This window comes from Saimiri boliviensis, chromosome 14, assembly GCF_048565385.1.
Source record: "Saimiri boliviensis isolate mSaiBol1 chromosome 14, mSaiBol1.pri, whole genome shotgun sequence".
NCBI lineage: Eukaryota > Metazoa > Chordata > Mammalia > Primates > Cebidae > Saimiri > Saimiri boliviensis.
Window position 1 is genome coordinate 19,037,634 of NC_133462.1, and position 27,886 is coordinate 19,065,519.

Genomic DNA, 27,886 nt, shown 5'->3' on the forward strand with positions numbered 1-27,886 from the left:
AGAAAGCAGACACTGCTCCCAAAAAATTACTTGGACATCTGAGATCAAGGCACATTCCCAAGCTGGAGTAGGTACCAAATAATTCTCAACAGAATTACATGATACTATAAATATATTCATGTTTTCTTACATTACTGTGATTTCAATTCTTCATGGTACCAGGCCCACTGTTATTTCATACCATGGCTAACTGCATACCATTTAATCTGTCTCCAGATAACCAAGAGTCAACTAAATTAGTCATTCAAAAACAGTAAATTTAGGAACTATCTATCTGTTTCCATCTATATTGCCAATCAGTGTGTCATTATTACATGATGAAAGTAATTAGGAACAAAAATGAAGACTATATCCAGAAGAGGCCTTTCAATGCAGACCCTACATCTACAATTCTTACTTCCAAAGAACAATACTGAGACTTGCTCCTGGCAATATGAATCATGACCCATAAGCACTGGCATCCCCTGAGTGCCTACTAGAAATACAAATACTGGCTTCCCCAGCAGCTCAGAATGTGGCCTGTATACATTACTTCACTTAACTCATTCAAGAAATGCTGACTGAGTTCCTACTATGTGCTGGACACTTTCCTAGAAGTGTGGCACACAGTAGTGTGCAGGACAAAGGCTGGGCCGCTGATAGCTTATGATCTAGTTGAAGATAGAGTCAATCTATAACAACATTCTGCTTTTAGAGATTGTTATGAAAGACATTTATTGTTGTTTTAGGTCACTAAGTTTGGGGGATAATTTATTATTCAACAAGAAAACACCTTCCTTTCTGGTCTCCAACACTCCAGGCACATTCCCTGAGGGTGTTTGCATTTGCTGTTCCCTCTGCCTGGAATACATTTTTCTAGACAGTTGCACTATTCCATCCCTCATTTCCTTTAGGTCTTTATGCAGAGGCCATTTTGAGGGCTTTCCTAGTTACTGCATCTAAAATCTAACCCCCCTTCTATTTCATTTGCTTCCTGCTAATTATCAACACTTCTCTTTCTGTTTACTGTTTTATCCCCAGATCCTAGAACAGTGCCCAGTTCATAGTAAGCACTCAGTATGTACCTGCAGGTAAATGAATACTTCTGTTTAGTGGAGAGCTTCCAGCAAGCACATCTAGAATCTGTGCACTCATGGCACCCAGCAGCAAGTATGTGGCTTACTTAAGTCACTGTTCCAACACAGTTGCTGTTCTCACTCCTTCCTACTTTCAAATAAGAGTTTCCCTGATGAGGTTGGTAGGGCCCAAGACGGCACCCAATGACCCTTGCTGCCTGGTAGTCTGGAAAGACAAATTCCACTCATGTAATTCCTTCTCTTTGAGTATGACTGGGACCTATGACTTGTTTCTAATAGAATGCAGCAAAGGTGACAAGATGCCATTTCCATAACGCTAACCTCAACCTTAGACCAAGCAAGGGTGCCATCTTGTTAGAAAATAGAAACATTTTCAAAGCTTCATTCTGTTTGAAATGTTTTCCCCCTTTATTTTATGTTTTTCAAATTACAAAAGCAATATACAATGCAAAAGTATTTACACGACTTATTACCCTTCTTCACCAAGGAAACCAATGAATGTTAACACTTTCAGGTATATTTTTCTACACTTTTCTCATTCACATAAACTTCCACATGCATCTATACACACATAGGAGTTTTAACTTTAAAAAAAATAAAATCATAAACATTATTATGAAATGTGCCCTTTTCAATTAATGATATATACCATGAACATCCCCACAAAATTAGCAGAATTCTAGATGCCCCATTCCCAGCCAAATCTACTAACTCACACATTTGTGGTATCACACATGATTCAGTCATTTATATATTTTCCTTTTCTTGGTTTTCCTTTTCCCTATACCCCTAACTCTCCCATAACCTACCTGCATTACCCGCCTCCCTCCAAGTCAATGTATACTCTTCTATACTTTTCTCCATGCACATAAAAGCAAATAAACATATATAGATACCTGTTTATTGCTGATAAACACCTAGAGACATTTTGTTAACGGTTTACAAAAATGGAGTCATATTTAACAAACTTACTATCTTGCATTTTTCACTCAAGAGAACATTGTGGAATTCCACTCAAGTCCTCTAGCATAGTTCTAATCTGTCCACCTTAATGGCTATATTAACATTCTATGGAATGGATATACTATAGTTCTTCCCTTCCTCCAATTTCCCAACTGATGGGGATTTATTCTGATTCTAGTGTTTGCATTGGTGTTTTGTTTTGTTTTGCCATTGGGAACAATTTTACAATAAATGTCCATGTTCACAAGTTCATCTGTCTTACGTATTGGAGCTTTACATCTAAGGGAAGATTCTCCAAAGTGACAAAAGTATTTTAGGCATATTACCAGATTTTTTTTTTTTTTTTTTTTTGAGACACAGTCTCACTCTGTTGCCCAGGCTGGAGTGCAATGGTGCAATCTTGGCTTACTGCAAGCCTCTGCCTCCTGGGTTCAAGCGATTCTCCTGCCTCAGCCTCCCGAGTAGCTGAGGCTACAGATACCTGCCACCATGCCTGGCTAATTTTTGCACTGTTAGTAGAGACAGGGTTTCACCATGCTGGTAAGGCTGGTCTTGAACCCCCAACCTCAGGCAATCTGCCCACCTTGGCCTCCCAAAGTGCTAGGATTACAGACGTGAGCCACTGCACCGGCCTAAATATTACCAGATTTCTTTCCAAAAGAGTAATTTGTATTACTTTTCAAAATTTATTTCTCCACCAGCAATGTATAACATCTTTTGTTCTGACAGCTAAAAACGCTGTTACATAGTGATATCTTATTTCAACTTTAAATCTGCATCACCAAACGACTACTGCGGATAAACATTTTTGGATGGGTCCATCGGCCACTGAGATTTGCTCTTCTCACGTGTCACCTCATATTCTTTGCCATGTTTGGCTACTGGGTTTTCTTTCCTGTCCATTTGATGAGTGTCTTCTCTCTGATCAGCTCTACAAATATTTTCCCACAATCTATTATCTGTTGACTTTGTTTATGGCATCTTTTGTCACTCAAAAGATTGTGCCTTTTAGATAGTCAAATGTTTATTTACTTATTTTTTTTAGACAGAGTCTTGCTCTGTTGCCCAGGCTAGAGTGCAATGGCACAATCTCAACTCCCTGCAAACCCTAGCTCCCCAGTTCAAGCAATTCTCATGCCTCAGCTTCTCAAGTAGCTGGGACTACAGGCATGCACCATCACACCCAGCTAATTTTTGTATTTTTAGTGGAGACGGGGTTTCACTATGTTGACCAGACTATCCTTGAAGCCTGACCTTAGGTGATCGGCCCACCTTGGCCTCCCAAAGTGTTGGGATTACAGGCATGAGCTACCACACCTGGCCTTCAAACGTTTATTTCTAAGTAGCTTCTTAGTGTCCTGTGTCGGTAAAGTTAGTCTCTCCCAACTCCTAGACTGTACATGTAGGCTCCTTTGATTTTCTTTTAAGAATTGTGTTGTTTGAAAATTTTGTCTTAAATCCACCCATAATTTACTTTTGTGCTGTTAATCCAACATTTCTTCCTTCAAGATTAAAAAGTTATTGTTCCAGAATTCTTTTTAAGTAAACTACTCTTTTGCCCTATGGTTTGAGATTCCACCTTTTTCACATATGAAAAAATTCATATATATCAAAGTCTATTTCTGAATTTTCTGCTGTGTTCCATTTACTTGTTCCTTGCCAATACAATATTAATTTCATTAGAATGACTTCAAGTTATCTTCTGATATCTAGCATGACATTTTAAAAATATTTAATGATTATGGCTATATAATTGTATATATTTATTGGGTACATGTGATGCTTTGATATATGGTATGAGTTTTTTCATATTTTTTCTCAATGATTCTCAAAAAGTAATCATTGAGATTTAGTGTACTTCCAAAAGAGTTACATATCAATTATTAGGTGTTTTTTGTCAGCATGGAGAATGGCTCTTGATTTCGGTACCCCGCTTTCTTAGAAAAGTTAGCTTAACTCAAAAAATAATTAGTCTTGTCATTTATTGGTGTATACCATATTATCAGTAAAAATGGATAGTTTTACCTTTTCTGCAGCCTATACCAATTCATTTCTTTTTATTGCCTTCACTGGAACCTCTAAGACAATACTGAATTCCTGATTTTTAAAAATGCCTTTGGCATAATATATGCTATGAGGTTTCAGTTAAATTTTTTTTAAAAAACCTCTTTAAGTGGTTACCATCTATTACAATGTATATTAACACATTGTATGAAATGCTTTCTCCGTATCTGTTGATAGTTCATGTGATTCTTCTCCTTTAAGCTGTTACTTTTATTGATGTATTTCCTATTACTGAACTAGCTTGGCATTCCTAGGATGATTCTTACTATGCCATTCTTTGGGTATATGGCTGAATTCTATCTGCTAGTATTTTATTTATAATTTTTGTTTCTATATTCATGAGTAAAACTGGTCTGAAGTTTTCTCTTTTTCAAATATCTGTATTTGATTTTGGTGTTAATACTTATTCTGACTTCCTAAAACAAACAAGCAGCACAGTTCATGGATTGTATTACATCCATATCATAAATAACACCGGTACTGGCTGGGTGCGGTGGCTCATGCTCGTAATCGCAGAACTTTGGGAGGCCGAGGCGGGTGGATCACCTGAGATCAGGAGTTCAAAATCAGCCTGGCCAACATGGTGAAACACCATTTCTAATAAAAATGCAAAAAATTAGCCAGGCGTAGTGGCACATGCCTGTAATCCCAGCTACCTGGGAGGCTGAGGCAGGAGAATTGCTTAAACCTGGGAGGCGGAGGTTGCAGTGAGCTGAGATCACACCATTGCACTGTAGCCTGGGCAACAAGAGTGAAACTCCATCTCAAAAAATAATAACAAAATTAAAATTACAAAATAAATAACACTGGTATTACTCTTTCTTTAAGAGACAGAACTAAGCATGAAATCATCTGAGCTTGGCACATTTTCCCATTATAGATCTGTAATCACTTTTTTGAGTTTTTCAATGATAATTGTTCTACCAAGTTTTCGACTTTTTATTGCAGTTTTCCTAACTTAAAGTTTATAAGAAAAGCATCCACTTTATCTGTTTAAAAAATATGTTGATTAGAGTTGTATGAGGTATTTTTTTTATCACTTAAGAAATCATATGGATATCTGTGGTTATGTCTCCTTTCTCATTTTGAATCAGGTAATCTTACATTGAGGCAAATCTTAAAAAATGTAGATTCCACGTGGCCATTTATTTTCTTATATGGATGACACGGCAACTCCGGGATGCACACTTCTTTTCAAACATTGAAATAATAAAAACATTGAGATTTAGTGTCCAGGGCACTTGCAAGGAAATTTATATATATATAAAAAATGTTCTTGAATTAATTTGCAAAGAGAGAGAAAGAAAAGAAATTCTCCTTCAGTAGTCTACGCATGAAACGTTTTTGAGTTTTACAACCTGTATAGAATAGCGTTTCTATGCTACTAATTTGCTGCAAGACATTTTCAGCAAGACCAAGAAAATATGAACAGTGTACTATAAACCAGGATGACGCTACATTTCATCAAATAGTGAGGGTGCTGGGCTGTCAAGGTTACGGTGTTTCATGTACCCAACATCAGGTTCTTATACTATTCCTTAGCTTTGTATTTTCAATATGAATAACTATATTTTAGTAAAGTTTTTGGCCAACTTATCAAAACACATTTAAAAGACACTGCTTTATTATTCTGCAGAGGACAATAACAACCTCTATAGCCATTTACATGCATTACAAAAAGGTGGGAAAATGTAGCTGGTATATTAAAGTTTTTTTAAAACAATAGTGGGCCATGTCATTATTGTTATTTTTTGGTATTGTTAAGACATCAAAAGGCAATGATGATATTTAAAGTGGAAAAGTTTTGTGAATGGCATTCTATATATTATGTGACGTGTGTAATATTCACATTTTATGTTAAATTCATATTTACAATTCCAAAATAAAAATAGTGCTGATTTTTATCACAGTGAGTATGGCTCACTGTGGAATATGCCATAATATGCCTTTAAGTCTCTTCACAGATATTTTGTATTCTGTTGTTATTCCATTTAATACATTTTTAAACATTTACATGCCAGGGTGACCACGCTTATGTTTTACAAAGTATTTTCTAGAAAAGTCTGTATAACAATTAGATCATGATTTCCATGATAATAAAACATTGTCAAAATTCATTAAAATGGTAAGATTTCTCCTAAGAATAAATTCCCTGCATACAATGAAACCAGATATTTTGCTCAAGGATTTCCCACAATTACTAAGTTTTCATTCCTGTAGGCATTCTTTCTAGCATGAATTTTCTGATGTCTACTGAGGTTTGGCTTCTGGTAGAAAGCTTTCCCACATTCATTGCACTCATAGGGCTTCTCTCCCGTGTGAGTTCTCCAATGTTTATTGAGGCATGACTTCTGGCTGAAGGATTTTCCACATTCTCTGCAACGATAGGGTCTTTCTCCTGTGTGCATTTTTCGATGTACGTTGAGGTATGACTTCTCACCAAATGACTTCCCGCATTCACTGCACACAAAGGGTCTCTCTCCTGTATGTGTTCTCTGATGTTCTGTGCGGTGTGACTTCTGGGTGAAGGCTTTCCCACAGAAAAAGCATTCAAAGGGTCTTACCCCAGTGTGAATCCTCTGGTGTTTGATGAGGGTTGACTTATGTGAAAAGGCTTTCCCACAGTCAGTGCACCCATAAGGCTTTTCCCCAGTGTGACTTCTCTGATGCCTAATGAATTCAGACTTGTAGCAGAAGGCTTTCCCACACTCACTACAGACGTGGGGTTTTTCTGCAGGTGGAACCCTCTTCCGTTTGTACACGAGAGAATCACTTACTGCTGGTTTGTACATAAGTGCTGGGTTCTGGGTGAAAGGTTTCTCACAATGACTGCATCCCCAGGGCTTCTCTCCATTAGGTCGTCTACCATGGTTTAAACACCGAAGCAATTTCCCATAACCATAACACTCATCCTGCTTTTTTGCACAGTTTCTCTTAAAACCAATGAAGTCTAAATTATGGCTCAAATTCTTTCCACAAGGGTTCCAGTTATTAGGGCTCTGGATTGAAGAAAAAAGATCAGAGCTCAGAAGTGATACTTTCCCAAACTTACTATAGTCATGGCTTTTTTCCTTGGCCAGTGTTTTCTTGCTTATGGCTGCACCTTGCCTCAAAATCATGTCTTGCTGTCTTTTCCTCTGGATATTAACTTGCCAGATGTCTTCTGGAGAAAGTACAGTGAATCATCTTTATGAAGCTTCATACTATTTGAGAAATGCTCTCAAAATTTAAAGAGGACACAGCACGTCAATACAGAACATGAACCATAACCCAAAGCACAAACACAGGGCAGAGCATTCTGTGAGTAAAGAGGATTCTGAAGACTAGCACAGATGGAATGCAATACAATCATAGAGTACAGACAGCAATAATTTCAAAGAAAATAGAATATTATAGAGCAGAGGTTGGCAAACTTATGGGGTTAGAAAGTAAAGGCTTTGTGAGCCATATGGTCTCCATCACAATTTCTCAAGTCTCCCACCATACCATGAAAATATAGATAACATGTAAACATAAGAATGTGGCTGTGTTCTAATGAAACTTTATTCATAAAGCAGGTGGCCAATCAGCAGGCCATAGTTTGCTGATCCCTGTTATAGAAGAAAGAAGGTTAAATACGATGCGGTACCATGCTATCCAACATGTGAGTCTTCAAGTGGCAATTCTGGCCTTACTTGGAGTTTGTTAGATGTGCAGAATCTGAGGCCCCGCCCCAGACCTTCTTAGTCAGAATCTGCATTTTAGCAACATGCCCAGGTGATTCCTCACACCTTGGGGCTTAACAAGCACTGGTAGAGCAGTCATCCAAGGGTGTATCATGTTGGGCTAGTTAGTTACTATATAAATGGCAAAGCTCTCTACGGTGAACCAGACAAAAGAATAAAATCAACAAGGCTAACTAGGACTTAAGCAAGAATTCTTAACTTGGTGGGAAGAAATCAGGGGGCTTGTGAACTTTGATGGAAAAGAAATTATAGTAAGAAAACAACAAAAAAAGAAATTATATCTTTGTTTTCACTGAGTTCTAACTACAATTGAACATTGCCTTTGACCATGAATATGAACAACTAAACCAGTAGTATTAGCAGTTCCTGTGACTTGGTACTAGTTTGTGAACAGTGTTATTTCCATGCCACATGATTACGTTTATAACATCTCTTCTTGGAGATCATGATAGTTATTAGACCTGATGCTAGACCTCATTAATGTATAAATTAAAAAGTACATCTGCTATTATATTGCACAGTTTCACAATATTTTGGTAACTATTTTCTATCTTCTTATTTTGATAATTATTGTACTTTAGTAATTTGCTTTATAATCTTATGAATTTTGTTGAATTTTTATATGTAGCAGTGAGGTCTATAGCCTTCAAAAGAATGCCTAACAAGTCCATGGCACAAAAATAATTAATAACCCCTCACTTAAAGACATTCAGTCATCAAATCAAATAATCTGGGTCTGATTGTAGGAGGCAACAGCGGAAAATTAAAAGTGAAGAGGGACTGGGTGTGGTGGCTCATGCCAGTAATTGCAGCACTTTGGGAGGCTGATGCAGGTGGATTGCTTGAGCTCAAGAGTCTGAGTCCAGCCTGAGCAGCATTGCAAAACCCCGTCTCTACCAAAAAAAAAAAAAAAAAAAGAAAAGAAAACTAGCCAGGTGTGATAGCACGCGAAAGTAATCCCAGCTACTCGGGATGTTAAGAGGTGGGAGGATCTCCGGAGCCCAGGAGGTTGAGGTTGCAGTGAGCCATGATTGTGCCACTGCATTCCAGCCTGGGTGACAGAGTGAGACCCTGTCTCAAAAAGAAAAAAAAGGCAGAGAGGAAGATTTAAAGCCATTTCTCAGAAGGAAAAAATCAACAAAACCACACATATGAATGGAACAGTTAGAGTGAGTGGTAAAGGCAGAAGATTCAAAATGACCACATGGTAGCAAAGCTCTGGAATAAAACCAAGATGAAGTGTGGGGTGTGTGTGTGTGTGTGCGTGTGTGCGTGTGTGTGTGCGTGTGTGTGTGTGTCAGGGGTAGCAAGGACAAATGAAGATGACTTTAGTTTTTAACACACAAAGAACAAGGTAAGTGCACACCTGTAGTGTAATCCACAGACTGGTTAAATGGAGGGGCTGGGCAGTGCAAGGGAGAAAAAAGGGCTCAACATGGCAAAGAGGCTGGTTGTGAAGATCATGTACTCTCAGAATGGATGAGTTCTTTGAGAGGGTTACATCACTGGAAACCAGATCAAGTTATGAAAAACAGAAAATACAATAGTTCTTTGGAAGGAAAAGGCTGAGTTTGAGGCAGGTAAATAGAGAATACAGAGTAGTTGGAAAAAGGGAGGCTGACTAGACACATTCTTGTGGAATTTGCAGTTATGAAATTTTCAGAAGGGAGAAGAAAGAAGAGCAGGGCAGCTGATAACCAGGATACCACATCACAGGAGGACTGAAGAGTACAGTTTAATGGAGAAAGACACCCCAGAGAGCCCCAGAAGCAAAAGTTCAGAGGCATCCCTAAGAGTGGGCCATCCATCAACCCTCAGGGTACCATGGGTATTGCTGGAATGTTTCACAGAGCTGAAGGGAGAGGGGCAGTTGGTCTGCGTGTTAATCAGCGGTGGTTAAGATGGTCCAGCTCAGCAATTTCCTTTACACCTGCCCACCCCAACATGGAATTCACTGCTTCCTCTTCTCTGATCCCGCAGTCCTCTATGGGAGTGATTTAAATTTGAGTCCAGAAATTAGGGAAAGGATGGTTAATGAGACTGTATACGGCAGGTAGCTCTGAAGCATTTCATCTGGAAAGTGTCAGAACAGAGAATAGGAAGCAGGAAGAGGAGAATCACAGAATCTTTTATTTGCAAGAATACTTGCATGTGAAAGATTCTGGAGAAAGAGAGATGGACTAAGCACATAAGGGCAGAGATGCCATCAAGTAGAGGCAAGAAAAATACTCAGATGGGCAGTGGGATTGCATGGAAGAGGAAGAGTCATTCATGCGGCTGAAGCTTTCAGAGGAAAGTCAAGGCTTTTAAGAGAACGCTGAACAAAATTCCAAAGGTGCCAGCCTCCTTCAGGACCCCTTTTGCTAGATTTATCACACTTACCCCAACAGTGGCAGCCCAGGCATGCTGCCTCACCAATCCATGGTGCTTCTTCCTGCTCCAGCCTGAGGATCACATCTGGTTTGGTGCCTTCGTAACCTGTTCCGGGGAAATGATCCAGGCCTTGGGCTGAGCTCCTTGGTCTTCAGGGCCTCTCAGGCAGCTTTAAAGGCTGCACAACAGACATTATACTTGGGAGGCGACTAAACACACACCTTGTCCAGAACCAAAAGGATTAGTAATCCAGGACCATGGAAACTCAAGCCACACCCACTGAGGCAGCACAGGGTAAGAATGTATTCTGTGCTGCCAGATGCCGAGGTTCAAATCCTGATTCTGCTATGTACTAGCTGGGTGACTCTGGGCAAGTTACTTCACCTCTCTGTGCCTCAATTTCTAAATCTGTAAGAGTGGTACTAACAGTAACTAGCTCAAAAGGCTTGTATGAGGATGAAATAAGGTAACATTTTTAAAGTGGCTAAAACAGTTTCTGGCACATAGAAAAGTGCTAGATAACCATTAAATTAATTACTAAATAAATATTTCAGAGGTTCTAGGTACTTCAGCTCTTTGAGACAGAGTTTCGCTCTTGTCGCCCAGGCTGGAGTGCAATGGTGAGATCCCTGCTCATTGCAACCTCTGCCTCTCAGGTTCAAGTGATTCTCCTGCCTCAGCCTACCCAGTAGCTGGGATTACAGGTGCCTGCCACCATACCCAGCTAATTTTTGTATTTTTAGTAGAGACGTGGCTTCACCATGTTGGCCAGGCTGGTTTAAAACTCCTGAGTTTGGGCAGGTGATCCACCTGTCTCAGTCTCCCAAAGTACTTCAGTTGCTTTCAGCAACTGAGAAAGGAATCATTCAAACATAATCTGTATTGTATGGTGAAGGTGTTCTTACCCACTGAGACGAGGTTGCTATAGGTTTCCAGCATCACATCCCGGTACAGAGCCCTCTGTGTAGGATTCAGCCAGTGCCACTCCTCTTGGGTGAAGCCCACAACCACATCTTGGAATGACACAGGTGTCTGTTGAAACAAAAATGACATTAAGTCATGTAGAAAAAAATGTTTGTGCAGGGCCAGGCATGGTGGCTCATGCCTGTAATCCCAGAACTTTGGGAGGGCAGATCGCTTGAGGTCAGGAGTTCAACGCTAGCCTGGCAAACATGGTGAAAGCCCATGTATACTAAAAATACAAAAATTAGCCAGGCATGGTGGTGAACACTTGTAATCCCAGCTACTTGGGAGGTTGAGGTGGGAGAATCACTTCAACCTAAGAGTTGGAGGTTGCAGTAAGCCAAAATCACACCACTACACTCGAGCTTAGGTGGCAAAGTGAGACTCCATCTAAAAATAAAAGTGTTTGTGCAAGAGATGGTATTGATTTTCATTACAGTTACAGGTTAGAGCTTATCATCTATCTGGGAGGCCTTTTATGTTCTTGGCTTTGTGTTATATATGGTGGGGAAAATGAAAATCACATTGGAAGCTACCTACCATTGCCATTCATACTTTGAGTCAACAAACACTGAAGACCTACTGTGTGTTTCGCCCAGTGTTGGTTGCTGCGGTCTCAGTCATAAAAGGGTCCTGACCCCAAGGAGCCCATTGTCTGGCACAGAGAGAGCAACATGTAAAACCATCAGAGTAACAGTATCACAAGAGCTGTGATGGCAGGACATCCAGGCTATGGCATATAGAGAAGTGAATGACCTGTTAAAATTTTCAGGGTCTGGTTATTCCTCAAAGACCAGGGATATGGAGAGCTGAGTCTTTCTTCTCTGCAGGAAGATGGAAAACTGCATTCTATGCAGGGGAGCAGCATGAACAAAGGCCTGGGGGCAAAACAGTGATTTTAGGGGTGGCAAGTTACTTAGTAACAAGAGAAAAATATGCAGAGGCTGGGCATGGTGACTCACGCCTGTAATCCCAGCACTTTGGGAATCTGTGGCAGGTGGATCCCAAGGTCAGGAGATCAAAACCATCCGGGCTGTCACGGTGAAACCCCATCTCTACTAAAAATACAAAAAATTAGCTGGGCGTGGTGGCAGGCGCCTGTAGTCCCAGTTACTCAGGAGGCTGGGGCAGGAGAATTGCTTGAACCCAGGAGGCGGAGGTTGCGGTGAGCCAAGATTACGACACTGCACTCCAGCCTGGGCAACAGAGCGAGACTCCGTCTCAAAAAAAGAAAAAAAAAAAGCACACAGAGGTCTGCCACTAATTAAATGATAGACTTTAGGACAATGAAAACTCTATCAAAGAAGAAGTCTATGCAGAAAGCATATTCTAGAAGGCATGAGGTGAGCTGCCTGCATTCTATGTGAAGCGGTATAATGCTAACTTTAACTGTGAAAAGTTAAAATCTACATTGTATCCCTAGAGTAACCACTAAAATCATAATGTGAGGTATACCCGATGTAAATAAACAGAATATGCTTTCTAAGAGCATGCCTAATGATACTCCTGTGAGAAAAATCTCCATCTATGAGTCTGCTTTCCTGAGAACTCAGCCTGTATGTATGTACTAACTGTATGTACATACAAACTGTACATACTTACAATGCATCCTTTTTTTATTCTAGGACAATTTCCCCAGGAAGGAAAACTGGGATACTTAATGTGATACTCACCTGGTAGTTGATCATTTTCTGTTCTTCGAAAAAGATCTGACACCTGTACACATGTTGGGGGAAGAAGATGGAGAAAGAGAAAACAGAGAACAGTGTGTGAGGGACTAGGCCTGTCTTGGAAATTGCAAATTCCCTTTGTAAATCTTATACAAAAATCCATGCTTTTAGCTGGACGTGGTGGCTCACACCTGTACTCCTAGCACTTTAGGAGGCCAAGGTAGGAGAGTTACTTGAAACCAGGAGTTAGAGACCAGAGTGAGCAATATGGCAAAACCTTGTCTCTACAAAAAAGATAAAAAAATTAGCCAGGCATGGTGTTGCATGCCTATAGTCCCAGGTACCCAGGAGGCTGAGGTGGGAGGACTGCTTGAGCCCAGGAGGTCAAAGCTGCAGTGAGCCATGATCCCACTACTGCACTCCAGCCTGGGTGACAGAGTAAGACCCTGTCTCGAAAATTAAATATAAATAAACAAATAAATATCCTTTATCTCTTGTTTGTTTCAAATACTTTGAAATATTGTATAGGTCATAAAGCATAGACCATAAAGTATAGTTAGTATAGTATCTAAATGCCCCACACCCCAAGACATGTAATGATGATAAAAGGAAAAAAGAAGGCCGGGCGCGGTGGCTCACGCCTGTAATCCCAGCACTTTGGGAGGCCGAGGCGGGTGGATCACAAGGTCAAGAGATCGAGACCATCCTGGTCAACATGGTGAAACCCTGTCTCTACTAAAAATACAAAAAAAAAGTAGCTGGGCATGGTGGCATATGCCTGTAATCCAAGCTTCTCAGGAGGCTGAGGCAGGAGAATTGCCTGAACCCAGGAGGCGGAGGTTGCGGTGAGCCGAGATTGCGCCATTGCACTCCAGCCTGGGTAACAAGAGTGAAACTTCGCCTCCTCAAAAAAAAAAAAAAAAAGGAAAAAAGGTAACTTTGCCCTGGAGAAACTTAGCAGTATCGCTTAGTCAAGCGCTCAGTTAACATGACCAGTAATGAGATAGAAGACATCATGTGCCTCCTGTGAAGGGTACAACATCCCTTCTGTGGCATTCATACTCCAAATGCATACATGAACCGAATCAATGAGGAGACATCAGGCAAAATCATACTGAGTTACACTATACAAAACAACCTACCTATACTCTTCAAAAATGTCGACCTCATGGAAGACGAAGACTGAGAAACTGCTCTTGATTAAAGGAGACTAAAGGGACGTGTCACCTAAAGGCAGCATATGATCCTGGATTGAAACCTGCAATGGAAGAAGAAAAGGTGCTATAGGGCCAGGCGCAGTGGCTCATGCCTGTAACCCCAGCAATTTGGGAGGCCGAGGTGGGCAGATCGCCTGAGGTCAGGAGTTTGAGGCCAGCCTGGGCAACATGGTGAAACCTTGTCTCTACTAACAATATATAAGGCCGGGCACGGTGGCTCACGCCTGTAATCCCAGCACTTTGGGAGGCCGAGGTGGTTGGATCACAAGGTCAAGAGATCCAGATCATTCTGATCAACACGGTGAAACCCCGTCTCTACTAAAAATACAAAAATTAGCTGGGTATGGTGGTGCACAACTGTAATCCCAGCTACTCAGGAGGCTGAGGCAGGAGAATTGCCTGAACCCAGGAGGTGGAGGTTGCGGTAAGCCGAAATTGCGCCATTGCACTCTAGCCTTGGTAACAAGAGCGAAACTCCATCTCAAAAACAACAACAACAAAATATATATATAGAGAGAGAGAGCCAGGTGTGCTTGCAGGTGCCTATAATCCCAGCTAATTTGGAGGCTGAGGCAGGAGAATCTCTTGAACGGGGAGCCAGAGGCTGGAGTAAGCCCAGATTGCACCATTGCATTCCAACAAGAGGGAGACTTCATCTCAAAAAAAAAAAAGTTGCTATAAAGTGACAAAGTGACAGTATTAGTTGACATCTGATTATAGATTGGATTAGTCTAGTCTTTATTCTATATTAGTCTAGTTATCATGATTATTAAATGGTTATAATACTGACTTAGTAATCAGTGTTAACTGCCGGGTTTTGAAAACTACTGGTTATATAAGAAAATGTTTGGCCGGGCGCGGTGGCTCAAGCCTGTAATCCCAGCACTTTGGGAGGCCGAGGCGGGTGGATCACGAGGTCGAGAGATCGAGACCATCCTGGTCAACATGGTGAAACCCCGTCTCTACTAAAAATACAAAAACTAGCTGGGCGTGGTGGCGCGTGCCTGTAATCCCAGCTACTTAGGAGGCTGAGGCAGGAGAATTGCCTGAGCCCAGGAGGCGGAGGTTGCGGTGAGCCGAGATCGCGCCATTGCACTCCAGCCTGGGTAACAAGAACGAAACTCCGTCTCAAAAAAAAAAAGAAAATGTTCTCATTCTTAGGAAATATACCCTGAAGTACTTACTTACGGGTAAAGGAGCATCATGTCTGCGAGTTAGTCTTAAGCAGTTAAAGAAAATAAAGAATAAGAATGATATATATATTTATGACAGGACAGAATCATATATATATATATATACATATTTGTATAGAGAGAGAGCACATGCAAATATGGCTTTATATAGATGAACCTAGGTAAGGAATACATAGGAGCCCACAGTAATATTCTTGCTTTTTTTTTGGAAAAAATTTTCCAAATAAAATGTTTAATTGAAAACAAAACAAAACAAAAAGCAAAAACTGGGCAGGCACAGTGGTTCATGCCTGTAATCCCAGCACTTTAGGAGGCTGAGATGGGTGGATCACTTGAGGTCAGGAGTTTGAGACCATCATAGTCAACATGGTGAAACCCCATCTCTACTAAAAATATAAAAGTTAGCCAGGCGTGGTGGTGCCTGTCTGTGATCCCAGCTCCTCAGGGGGCTGAAGCAGGAGAATTGCTTGAACCAGGGAGGCGGAGGTTGCAGTGAGCCAAGATTGCACCATTGCACTCCAGCCTGGGCGACGAGTGAAACTCCGTCTCGACAAAACAAAACAAAAGAAAATATATAGTAGGTCCATAAATTCTGCCGCCACCACCATTCTGAGAATCCAGGGTCTTTTCTACTGAGTCAAAATGGAGTGAATCCATCACATTTCAAAAGGCCAGGTGAGGTGCCAAAAATGACAGGAGAGCAGCTCAGTCTAGAAAGATCCAGCAAGAATAAAGGAGCAGATTGGCCACACCCCATACCACAAGATAGCAGAACGCACTGGGCTAGGTGGATGTCCCCTACTCCCGACAGAACATGCCTATCGCACCTGCAGTGAGACTCCGGCCTCCCTACCTCTCCCTTCACTCTCTCTCCCTGGTTCTTGGCCCAACCCTCCTCTCATCCTTTAGCCAAGGAGAGTCCCTAGAAAGAGTAAGGTCTTCAGGTTGGGTCTTGCTCCGCTTCTGGCTCAGGGATGAAGCTATTTCTTTTACGTGAGCGTCTTTGCTCTGACAAGAGGTATGCGGCCTGGGTGATTCCTTCAGGAGGGAATTTTTGTCCCAAGTTCCCTTCTCCTGGACAGAAGGTCTTTAACATGGCCTGCCTGGGTGCTTACAGCTCCATATCTCAACAATAACTCACACTCACCTGCAGGGCTTGGCAGGGTCTTCTGTAGATGTTGTGACCAACGTCCTGTGGTTCTGAGCTGGCAGGAGCTAGAGAGCCCTACCATGCAGCAAGGTGGCAGGAGCCAAAGGTCTGAAGGGCACCCAGAAAACCTGAAGGTAAGCAGATCCCATGGTGGCAGTCACCCAATCGTCCCTCCCCAAACACTCCCTGGGGCCTCAGGGGGAAAAGCCTGTAGAGCTGTGCAGGAGACACACCTGAGTAATGGCTCTGCTCTGGAACTGGGGCAGGGGAAAATTCCACAAAGACCCTTGCGTCTGAGTCACTCCCTGAGCCAGGGAATGACTCAGATACAAGCTAGAGGCCAAGTAATTCCTCTGACTGAGGGAATCTAGGCTAGCCACTTTGCCTCTCTAGGCCTGTTTCCTCACCTGTGGAAACAGAAAGAGGCTGTCAAACAGAGACTCAGGAGCCAGACAACCTGGGTTCAAACACAGGTTCTGCTATTTACTGATGTGTGATGTTGAATGAGTTACTTAGTCTGTCTGTGTCTCAGTTTCCCCATCACTTATTTATTATTTTACCCTTCTTTAATTTCTGATGGAAAAAGACATTTTCCTCCTGTATTTATTGGTCTTTTGCATTTCTTTTGTAAAAATGTTTATGCTCTTAACTTACGATTTTCCTGAGTTATTTTCAAAAATTAATTTACAAGTGCTTTTTATATATTGAGGATATTAATCCTTTGTCATATCTGTTATAAACATGTTTTTATAGTATGGCATTTGTCCTTATTTGTCATTTGTCCTTAAACTGGATTTATTAAATTTCAAATATCAAGGAAATTTTTCTGGTTATTTTTAATTATCAACTTGTTGATTTTTTTCCTTATACTTTCTGCTTCTGGTAGTATTTTTAGTAAAAGTCTTTTCCACGAGATTATTAAAATGGTCTTTTTAGCTTATAAGATTGGCAAAGATGCAAACTGTATCTCTTACATTGCTGGTAGGAGGGCAGGACATTCCAGCTTCCTGAAGGGCATTTATATCAGAACTTTTAGAGTGCACACTCATTAACCACTCTTTGACACCTAATAATGTGTCCCAAGGAACTAATTAGTCTCACTAAAATAAAAGATAAAGGTACAAGATGTTCACTTCATCTTTGCTTACAAAAGTAAAACAACTGGAAGCAATCAAAATGTACCAGTAATCATTTATGTTTTTTTTAATTTATCTATTTGTTTATTTGAGATAGGCTGGAGTACAGTGGCATGATCACGCTTGCTGCAGCTTTGAACTCCCAGGCTCGGGTGATCCTCCCACCTCAGCCTCCTGAGTAGGAGGGACTATAGATAAGCACCAGCACACCTGGCTAATTTTTGATATTTTTTTTCTTTTTTTTATTGAGAAGACAGGGTTTCACCATGTTACCTACGCTGGTCTTGAACTCCTGGACTCAAGAAATCCACACACCCTGGCCTCCCAATGTGCTGGGATTATAGGTGTGAGCCACCGCACAAAGCAATTAAAAGACTGGTGGGCTGATATTGGTGAGTGACAGAATAGAACCCAAGACAGGCAATAGAAATAGTAATGGAGGCCTGGCATAGTGGCTCACGTCCGTAATCCTAGCACTTTCGGAAGCCGAGGTGGGCGGATCAACTGAGGTCAGCAGTTCGAGACTAGCTTGGCCAACATAGCAAAACCTCATCTCTACTAAAAATGGAAAATATTAGTTGATTGTGGTGGCAGGCGCCTGTAATCCTAGCTACTCAGAAGGCTGAGACAGGAGAATCGCCTGAACCCGGGATGCAGAGGTTGCAGTGAGCCAAGAACATGCCACTGTACTCCAGCCTGGGTGACAGAGTGAGACTGCATCACAAAAAAAAAAAAAAAAAAGAAAGAAAGAAAGAAATAGTAATGGAAGCCAGGCATGGTGGCTCATGCCTGTAATCCCAGCAGTTTGGGAGGCCGAGGTGGGCAGATCAGCTGAGGTCAGGAGTTCCAGACTAGCCTGGCCAACATGGTGAAATCTCATCTCTATTAAAAATAGAAAATATTAGCTGAGTGTGGTGGCAGACACCTGTAATCTCAGCTACTGAGGAGGCCGAGACAGGAGAATCACTTAAACCCAGGAGGCAGAGATTGCAGTGAGCCTGCACATGCCACTGTACCCCAGCCTGAGTGACAAAGCAAGACTTCACCTCAGAAACAAAGAAGAAAAGAAATAGTAATGGAGTGGTATACTCCTTGACTTGGAAGAGCATTTGTGATGTATTTTGAAGTAGGAAATACAAGTCAGAACATACAATGTGAAGCATAATTCTATTTTTAAGATTATAAGTCCAAATCTATGAAAATATTAACAGTTGTTTTCTGAGTGAAGGGATTGAAAGGAATTTACATTTCATTTTTGATGTGTTCATTTTCTAACTTTTCCAATAGCCTCATAATTATATATTTATTTGAATAATAGGAATAATAATAACAACAATAATGACAAATCAAAATAAGCATAGTCTTATGTAGGAAGGACAAATAAAAGTATGACACATCATAGGACTGATGGAAATAGAAAAAAAAAACAAAACTAGCTTGTATTTATTGAGCCCTGATCTCAACTTAGGCACTGTGTAAGGTTATTTCTTCATATTGACTCATTTATTCCTCACACTGCCTTCTAAACCGAGTCCTACTCCATTTTTAGATAAAGGCACAGTGCCGAGAGAGGTGAAGAACTAGCACCCAGCCGCACTGAGATACAGATCCCACCAGCCTGGCTGTAGCACTGGGTTTATAACTTCCCAGTCTTGCTGCCTCTCGGAGACAGGTTAGTCTTCTAAAAGAACAATGCAGGCTGGGCGCGGTGGCTCAAGCCTGTAATCCCAGCACTTTGGGAGGCCGAGGTGGGCAGACCATGAGGTCAAGAGATGGAGACCATCCTGACCAACATGGTGAAACCCCACCTCTACTAAATATACAAAAATTAGCTGAGCGTGGTGGCGTGCGCCTGTAGTCCCAGTTACTCCGGAGGCTGAGGCAGGAGAATTGCCTGAACCCAGGAGGTGGAGGTTGCAGTGAGCCGAGATTGTATCACTGCACTCCAGCCTGGCGCCTGGTGACAGAGTGAGACTGTCTCAAAAAAAAAAAAAAAAAAAAAAAGAACAATGCAATATTTGATGTCCACATTTTGTTTTTTTGAGACAGAGTTTATCTCTCATTGCCCGGCTGGAGTGCAGTGGTGCGATCTTGGCTCACTGCAGCCTCCACCCTCCCAGGTTCAAGCGATTCTCCTGCCTCAGCCTCCCAAGTAGCTTGGATTACAGGCATGAGCCACCACACCTGGCCTAATGTGCTCATTGAATACAACTAAGATCACCTCCAGCTGTAGAAATAGACTAAAATATGAAGGCAAGAAACAGTAATTTGATACATCTGGTAAAACTATATGGAATATTTTCTTCAATTTCCTTCAACAACAAGATAAAATTAGTCTAGTCATTTTTCTTTTTCTTTAAAAATGTATTTTTTCCTACTGGGGATGCCCATCTGCACACAGAACCAAGTGTGGCAGACAAAATCAGTGCCACCTATCCTGATCAAGTAACGAAATGTGAAAAACAAAGTTCCCTTCCTCCCTCAGCCCCAATTCCTCCCTAAAACTGAGCAACTGTGGGAAGAACCCACTTGAAGATGAAGTCAATCATTATCTTTCTTGGTAAAGAGTCAGTCTTAGGCCGGGCATGGTAGCTCATGCCTATAATCCCAGCATTCTGGGAGGCTGAGGTGTGCAGATCACTTGAGGCTAGGAGTTCAAGACCACCCCAGCCAACACGGTGAAATCCCATTTCTACTAAAACCACAAAAATTAGCAGGGTTTGGTGGCATGCACCTTTAGTCCCAGCTACTCAGGAGGCTGGAGAAGGAGAATTGGTTAAACCTGGGAGGCAGAGGTTAGAGTGAGCTAAAATCACACCACTGCACTCCAGTGTGGGTGACAGAGCAAGAATCCAAATTAAAAAAAAAAAAAAAAAAAAAGTCAGTCTTGGAAAGCAGTAGTGCCCTGCAGTCAGTCACTCTTCTAGCAGCATGGCAGCCATCTGATGGGCACCATCTCAACATTGTGACATGATTGTGACTTACACATTCTCATCATTAGTCCCCAACATTTGAACTCAAAAGCCATATTTTTCCCATATAGATACCATCATCTGGATGCTCTTAGTCACAAATCTATGAGTAGAGAGATCTAATCATAGATCTCTCATTGCCATACACAAAAGTGAACTCGGTATCTTCTCTCTCAACTTTTACTTCCTCTTAAGTCACAGCTTCTACCTCCCGAAGCTGTATGTTTTAAAGCTTTGTCTAGCACATTAACTCTTATTTATTTTTCATAAATGTCCTAGATATTCTCAAATGTTTCATCTTCAACATAAACTATAGAATTATTCTGCTAAATTTGGAGCAAAGAGATCCCTTCTTAATATTTTGAGTAACATTATACTGAATTTGTCTATTCATATAAGAAAATGTTGACAATTTTGAAAATTTTTGAGCCTTCCAATCGAAGAACAAGGCTTCAACATTTATTCAAGACTTCCTTTACGTCTCAAAATGTCATGTTTTATGCTTTCACATGGGTACTCCAATCTTCTTTTTATATCTGTTACTGCATAGTCAACTGTGTTTTCAGTTACCATTCTGAATGGCATGTTTTTATTCATTTAATTACTGACTGCAACTTTAAAAAGTCATCAATCCATTTTCCCATAGTCATTTTAAACCAATCACCTTACTGAACTTCCTTAATAACTATAATGGTTAATATTCTAGAGCTTTTGGGATAGACAATTATTTCATCCACAAATACACTTTTTCTTGTCTTGTCCAATATTTATGTTTCTTACTTCATTACCTGATTGACTGCAATGGCAGGTACTCTAGAAGAAGGCAAACTAAAGCAGGGACAGGTTGTTCACTTGAATGGGAACATATGCAGAGTTCTGCCATTACATCTGTGACTGACTTTTCACTTGAGACATAGAAGGTCTTATCTAGTTAAGGAAGTATCCAGGCTGGGTGTGGTGGCTCACACTGGTAATCATAGCACTTTGGGAGGCCAAGGCGGGTAGATCATGAGGTCAGGAGTTTGAGACAAGCCTGACCAAGATGGTGAAACCTCGTGTCTACTAATAATACAAAAATTAGCTAGGCATGCTGGCAGGTGCCTATAATCCCAGCTACTCTGGAGGCTGAGGCAGGAGAATTACTTGAACCTGAGAGTCGGAGGTTGCTGTGAGCAAAGATAGCGCCACTGACTCTAGCCTGGGTGACAGAGTAAGACTCTGTCTTTATTTATTTATTTATTTTTTTTGAGACGGAGTTTCGCTCTTGTTACCCAGGCTGGAGTGCAATGGTGCGATCTCGGCTCACCGCAACCTCTGCCTCCTGGTCTCAGGCAATTCTCCTGCCTCAGCCTCCTGAGTAGCTGGGATTACAGGCATGCACCACCAAGCCCAGCTAGTGTTTTGTATTTTTAGTAGAGACGGGGTTTCACCATGTTGACCAGGATGGTCTCGATCTCTCGACCTCGTGATCCACTCGCCTCGGCCTCCCAAAGTGCTGGGATTACAGGCTTGAGCCACCGCGCCCGGCCAAGACTCTGTCTTAAAAAATTAAAAAATCCAAATTGTTCTCTTTTATTGTTTTTTAAAATCCAGAACAGATGTTGAATTTTATCACATACTTTTTTCCCATCTATGATGTGGCTATAGTATGCTCCCTTGTCCCATTAAAATGGCAAAATTCATTAATAAATTATTGAAATAATACTGAACTTACTGTACTTATATTTTTAGGATAAATTTCCTCTCAGTCATAATGCATTATTTAACATATTACTAATTTTGCATATACATTTATAAGAAGGTTGAGCTATGGTTTTCTTTTGAAATACCACCTTTTCCTGTTTTTGGAATCAACGCAACAATATTGGCTGGGCACGGTGGCACATGCCTGTGGTCCCATCTACTAGGGAGGATGAGGAAGGAGAATCACTCAAACTCGGGAGATAGAGGTTGCCTTGTGCCAAGATCACACCACTGCACTCCAGACTGGGTAACAGAGCAAGATTCAGTCTCAAAGAAAAAAAAAAAAACCCAACCCTCAGGGCCTAGTTCACGGTGTATGTTTTTGGCTTCCAGAGAGAATAAGAGAAAAGAGGCAATCTCAGATAGCCAAGCCAGAACTTCAGGTTAGAATTTCTTTTTTTTTTTCTTTCTTTCTTTTTTTTTTTAGAGTCTTGATCTGTTGCCCAGACTAGAATGCAATGGTGCAATTTCAGCTCACTGCAACCTCCGTCTCCCAAGTGCAAATGATTCTCCAGTCTCAGCCTCCTGAGTAGTTGGGATTACAGGCACTCAAATCCATGCCCAGATAATTTTTGTATTTTTGGTGGAGATGGTGTTTCACTCTGTTGACCAAGTTGGTCTCCAACTCCTGACATCAAGTGATCCGCCTGCCACAGCCTCCCAATGCTGGGATTACAGGTGTGAGCCACCATGCCCAGCCTTCAGGTTAGAATTTGTCCTGATGTTCATGTGGTTTCAAAATTTAATAAAATTTCCTCATGGTATAAATGCCGTGGCTTCACATTATTTATATGATTCAAATGGAATCCTATCAAATTCAATGAATATGAGCCAATCAAGTAGATTCATAGGGGACATATAAAATTCAATTCAAATTCAAAAGCAGGCAAAGTAATCTACTGTATTAAACCCTAGTTACTCCTGGGGTGGCAGGAGGTATTAACCAGTAAGGACACTTTCAAGGTCCTAGAAGTGATAAATATCTTGATCTAGGCTTTGGTTACAGGATTCTGTAATGTAAAAATTCAATGGGCTACACCTTAAAGATAAACCCACTTGACTACATGTGTATTATGCCTCAATTTTTTAAAAGAATTTTTTTTTTGAAACAGGGTCTTATTCTGTCACCCAGGATAGGGTGCAGTGGCACAATCATAGCTCACTGCAACCTCAAACTACTAGGTTCAGGGAATCCTCCCATCTCAGCCTCTCCAGTAGCTAGGATCACAAGTGTGAGCCACCCAACCTAGCAAATTTTAATTTTTGAGACAGAGTTTCGCTCTTGTTGCCCAGACTAGAGTGCAATGGCACAAGCTAAACTCACTGCAACCTCTGCCTCTGGGTTCAAGTAATTCTCCTGCCTCAGCCTCCCAAGTAGCTGGGATTACAGGCACCTGCCACCACACCCAGCTAATTTTTTTTTTTTTTTTTGTATTTTTAGTAGAGATGAAGCTTCACCATGTTGACCAGGCTGGTCTTGAACTCCTGATCTCAGGTGATCTACCTGCCTTGGCCTTCCAAAGTGCTGGGATTACAGATGTGAGCCACTGTACCTAGCCTGTCCAGCTCATTTTTAAGTTTTTTGTAAAGATGGGTTTTCACTATGTTGCCCAGGCTGGTCTCAAGCTCCTGGCCTCAAGTGAGCCTCCTACCCCAGCCTTCCAAAGCACTGAGATTACAGGCACAAGACACTATGCCTGGCCAAAAAAGGAATATTTAGTGGTCTGAAAAAGCGTCTGTTATATAAATGAAATTATCTCGATTCAAGCTTAGAAATTCTGTTCAAACACAGCCACATCATGCCTCTCCCCGTGGTGCTTCTCCCTGCAATGAATATCCCATTAAATTAGAGATCAAAAACAGACTAAACTAATCTGTAAGGTTAGAAGGTAGGAGAATGCTTCTCTTTGGCAGAGTAGTGACTGGGAGGGGCATCATGGGGGCATGGTGCTACAATGTTGTTTTCTGATCTGAGTGCATTACCCAGAGGCATTCCCTTGCAAGAATTCATTGAGCTACATATTTACATACATGTTTGCATATATCTTATAACATAATAAAAGGTTTATGTTAAAAAAAAAAACTTAAAAAAAAATTATTTACTCTGAAACCTGGCACTAAGCACAGTGTAGGTGGTGAAGGGAATCAACTTGGAAAAAAAATATCCAAACTCCTTACCATGGCTTATTACTTCACCCATGTTAAGCAGCTATCTGTCTTCCATCCTGTGCAAATGAAAAACAGGGACTATCTGCCTTTAAAACTAAAACATGGGTTCTGAAAGATATTACCTGCCTTAGCATTCAGCTGCCTTTATTTCTTAAGAGGCATTGTGCATTGTCTGAAGGTTACATAAAGATCAAATGCAGTAATTTTTTAAAGTTAAAATATTGTTTTGGCATTGCACCTTTTCATTAGAGTAATGGTTCAAATCTTATTTCCTAACTCAGAAAAAAAAGTCTCACTGCATGTTCTCACTTATAAGATAATAATGTGTACACATGAACATAGAAAACAGAATAATAGACGCTGGTAACTCTGAATGAAGGGAGTTACGAGATAGGTACAGTGTACATTATTAAAAGGATAGTTACACTAAAAGCCCAGTCTTCCCCACTATGAAATTTATCTATGTAACAAAACTGCACTTACAGCCTCTAAATTTTTTTTTTTTTTTTTTTTTTTTTGAGACAGTCTCACTCTGTTACCCAGGCTGGAGTACAGTGGCACAGTCTCAGCTCACTGCAAACTCCACTTCCCACGTTCAAGTTATTCTCCTGCCTCAGCCTCCCAAGTAGCTGGGACTACAGGCTTATGCTACCACGCCCAGCTAATTTTTTGTATTTTTAGTTGAGATGAGGTTTCACTGTGTTAGCCAGGATGGTCTCGATCTCCAGACCTCGTGATCTGCCCACCTTGGCCTCCCAAAGTGCTGAGATTACAGGCATGAGCCACCACACCCAACCCCACTAAATCTATTTTTTAAAATCTTATTTGTATTTCATTTGAAATCCTATCTCAGCTGTTTTAATATAGTTCAATTTCAATTTCAGTGAAGAAAGGTTTCTAAAAGTAGCTTTAAATTTTGTTTTGTGGTTCTTGTGGCTTTATCTTTTCTGAATTTTTCTGCCAGGACTTTATAAGGAACTGATTGAGGTTAAACATGGCCATGCCTAAAATATATAGGACAAGGCAAAAAGATGCTCAGAATACAATAAATTCCAAATCTAGTTTCTCTTCCTTTGATAATTTATTTTTAAGTTGAGCCTAGATAAAAGTATTTTCTAAACACTCTCAGTTTGCTCTTTTAGCCATATCTTTTACATTATCATTTTATTTTATTTTATTTATTTTTTGAGACAGAATCTCATTTTGTCACCCAGGCTGAAGTGCAGTGGTACAATCTTGGTCCACTGCAACCTCCACCTCCTGGGTTTAAACGATTCTCCTGCCTCAGCCTGCAGAGTAGCTGGGACCTTTGGTGCCTGCCACCACACCTGGCTAATTTTTGTGTTCTTAGTAGAGGTAAGCTTTCACTATGTTGACCAGACTGGTAACTCCAAACTTCAAATGATCCACCCACCTCAGCCTCTGAAAGTGCTGGGATTACAGACATGAGCCATCGCGTTCAGCCCACATTATCATTTTAGATACTTACCTAGTAAATTTGTTTTCTAACCACAAGCAAGGTCACATCTATCCCAGCTGTCATAGAGTCAGAATGGATTGCCAGAAACCAGGCTCACTCGTGGGATGCTGTCACCGATGCATAGGTCATTACCTTTGCCAGAAAGAACCTTAAAGGAAACATTAGGAAAAAATACGCATTAGACCCCTAACAAGAACAATAGAAGCCACATCTTTAGTAACATGTTACTTTAGATAAGTTTAGCAGGTAATTCTTTCAAATTATTTTCATTATCGTGGAAAACAATAAAAAGGGGGTGTGTTCAAAACAGAGTTTTGAGATGGGCCTTGGTGGAGAGGAACTGGCTGCTATTCAGCTAAGGAGTGTCATGTGAGTGAAATGTGTTTCCATTAGGCAGGCTTGCAGCCTCAAATCTGTGATTTTCCAATCCGCAATCTCCACATTTCAGGAGCCTCAACACCAACCCCTATAAGCCTCCTAATCAGACACATAGTGTCCCCAATCACAGGCCTCGAATCTCCAACCCTCTGAGGTTCTCATAGTCATTGATATTCCTGTATGTTCAGATCTGACCAGGAAAGACTACTGGTCAGTAACTACAAAGCACACTGATCAGATCTGATTGCCAGTGAATCACACAGATCCCAGTCATGAACCCACACTGATCGCCGATGATATCCCAACGAATGGGGATTAATTGTTAATTCTCACACTCCCACCCCCACCCACAAGTGACAGTCCGAATCACCGAGCCTCATTGAGGCGTACCTTTAAGATAAGCAGACTTGACTCTATTCTCCATTCCCTGATCTACAAAAGTCGAATCATTAATACTCTCCGATCCTCCACGCATAATATGAAGGACGTCTCAATCACCGATGGCCCAAAACATTTCTCCAAACATTAATCACCAATGACCCCCCTCATAATTGGACACCAAAGTTTCCACAGTCACCAATTCTAGTACCCAAACTATTACTGCCCACAGAACTTAGAACCTCCTATCGCTGATCCTCTCAGGCTTCGGTCATTAACCCTAAAGCTCTCCAAACCTGTATCTGAAAAATCGCACTTGGCCCCAGACCCATGAAGACCATTATAACTGGCCACTATGCACCCTGCAAATCAAGACATTTCACAGAACCCGCGTTTATTGATTCCCACACACTCCCAATCTATCGTCTTCAGAGACAGTGCCACTGACTCCCGCAAACCTCTGCCCGCCACCACTGAGGCCCCGCGAGGCTCAGACACCCAATCTCTTAACCCTTCAGTCCCCTTGTCATTGAACCTTACGAGCACCCATAACTCACCCAGTCGGCCACCGTAGTCGCCGCGTCACTCTCCTCCACTGGTCCCCAGGTTTGACCGTTTCTCAAACCTACCCTTCCCATTTATGCTGGATCTGTGCCCTTAATCCGAAATTGATCGTCCTGCCACGCCGCCTCACTGCGGTATAAGGTCGTCCCATCCTGAATGGCCGGTGCGCAGACTCAATTGCGACATTTAGGCTATCAGCCGCCACCCGGCAACATTCCAGAGAACAGGATTCTGGGTTTCTCAAAGCTGTAATGGGAGACATGATGGCGGCTCCCGCTTGACTCTTACTGGGGGCGGCCATGTTTAAAGCTGTGCCGTACAACAGATAATTAAGCCCCTTGCTAGACCAAAAGATCAGGCTATTTTAGGACAGGGAGAAGCAAGTTTCCCTGGGTCTCTAAACAGAAATGTCGTCTCTGCTCTTAACTCAGCATCTGAGATGCCAAAACCTCCTGTGACCGACATGGCGACGCCCAGACTTCAGAGCTGAGCTTTCTTTGTCTCCAGCAGCTCCGTAAGATGGCCGCGTACATTTTTACAGCTTCTTACGTGCAATGGGTGAGGCCTCTGCGAGGAAGAGCTCCCTTATGACAATGTAAAACATTTTTCTGAGCTGGCTCTAGGAGTTAGAGAGCAGCGAAGAGACCTGCTTTTCTATTAGGGTGAAAGACG

At 41.4% G+C, this 27,886-nt stretch overlaps 1 protein-coding gene across 8 annotated transcripts; it reads right to left on the reverse strand.

Moving 5' to 3' along the window:
- ZNF793 (zinc finger protein 793) lies at positions 1-27,886 on the reverse strand. 8 transcript variants are annotated; one of them, XM_074386449.1, is made up of 9 exons: positions 27,208-27,886; positions 25,904-26,042; positions 13,977-14,092; positions 12,838-12,880; positions 12,127-12,222; positions 11,921-12,042; positions 11,107-11,233; positions 10,211-10,306; positions 1-7,266 (listed from the first exon to the last, which is right to left on the reverse strand). In XM_074386449.1, exons 7-9 carry the CDS (start codon positions 11,138-11,140, stop codon positions 6,284-6,286), a joined length of 1,113 nt encoding a protein of 370 aa, XP_074242550.1. In that variant the 5' UTR covers positions 11,141-11,233; positions 11,921-12,042; positions 12,127-12,222; positions 12,838-12,880; positions 13,977-14,092; positions 25,904-26,042; positions 27,208-27,886; the 3' UTR covers positions 1-6,283. The 8 variants fall into 8 exon arrangements, with proteins under 8 accessions (XP_074242550.1, XP_074242551.1, XP_074242549.1 ...); XM_074386450.1 differs by having other exon boundaries at positions 11,921-12,222; XM_074386447.1 differs by lacking the exons at positions 11,921-12,042; positions 12,127-12,222 and adding an exon at positions 16,392-16,522 and having other exon boundaries at positions 2-7,266.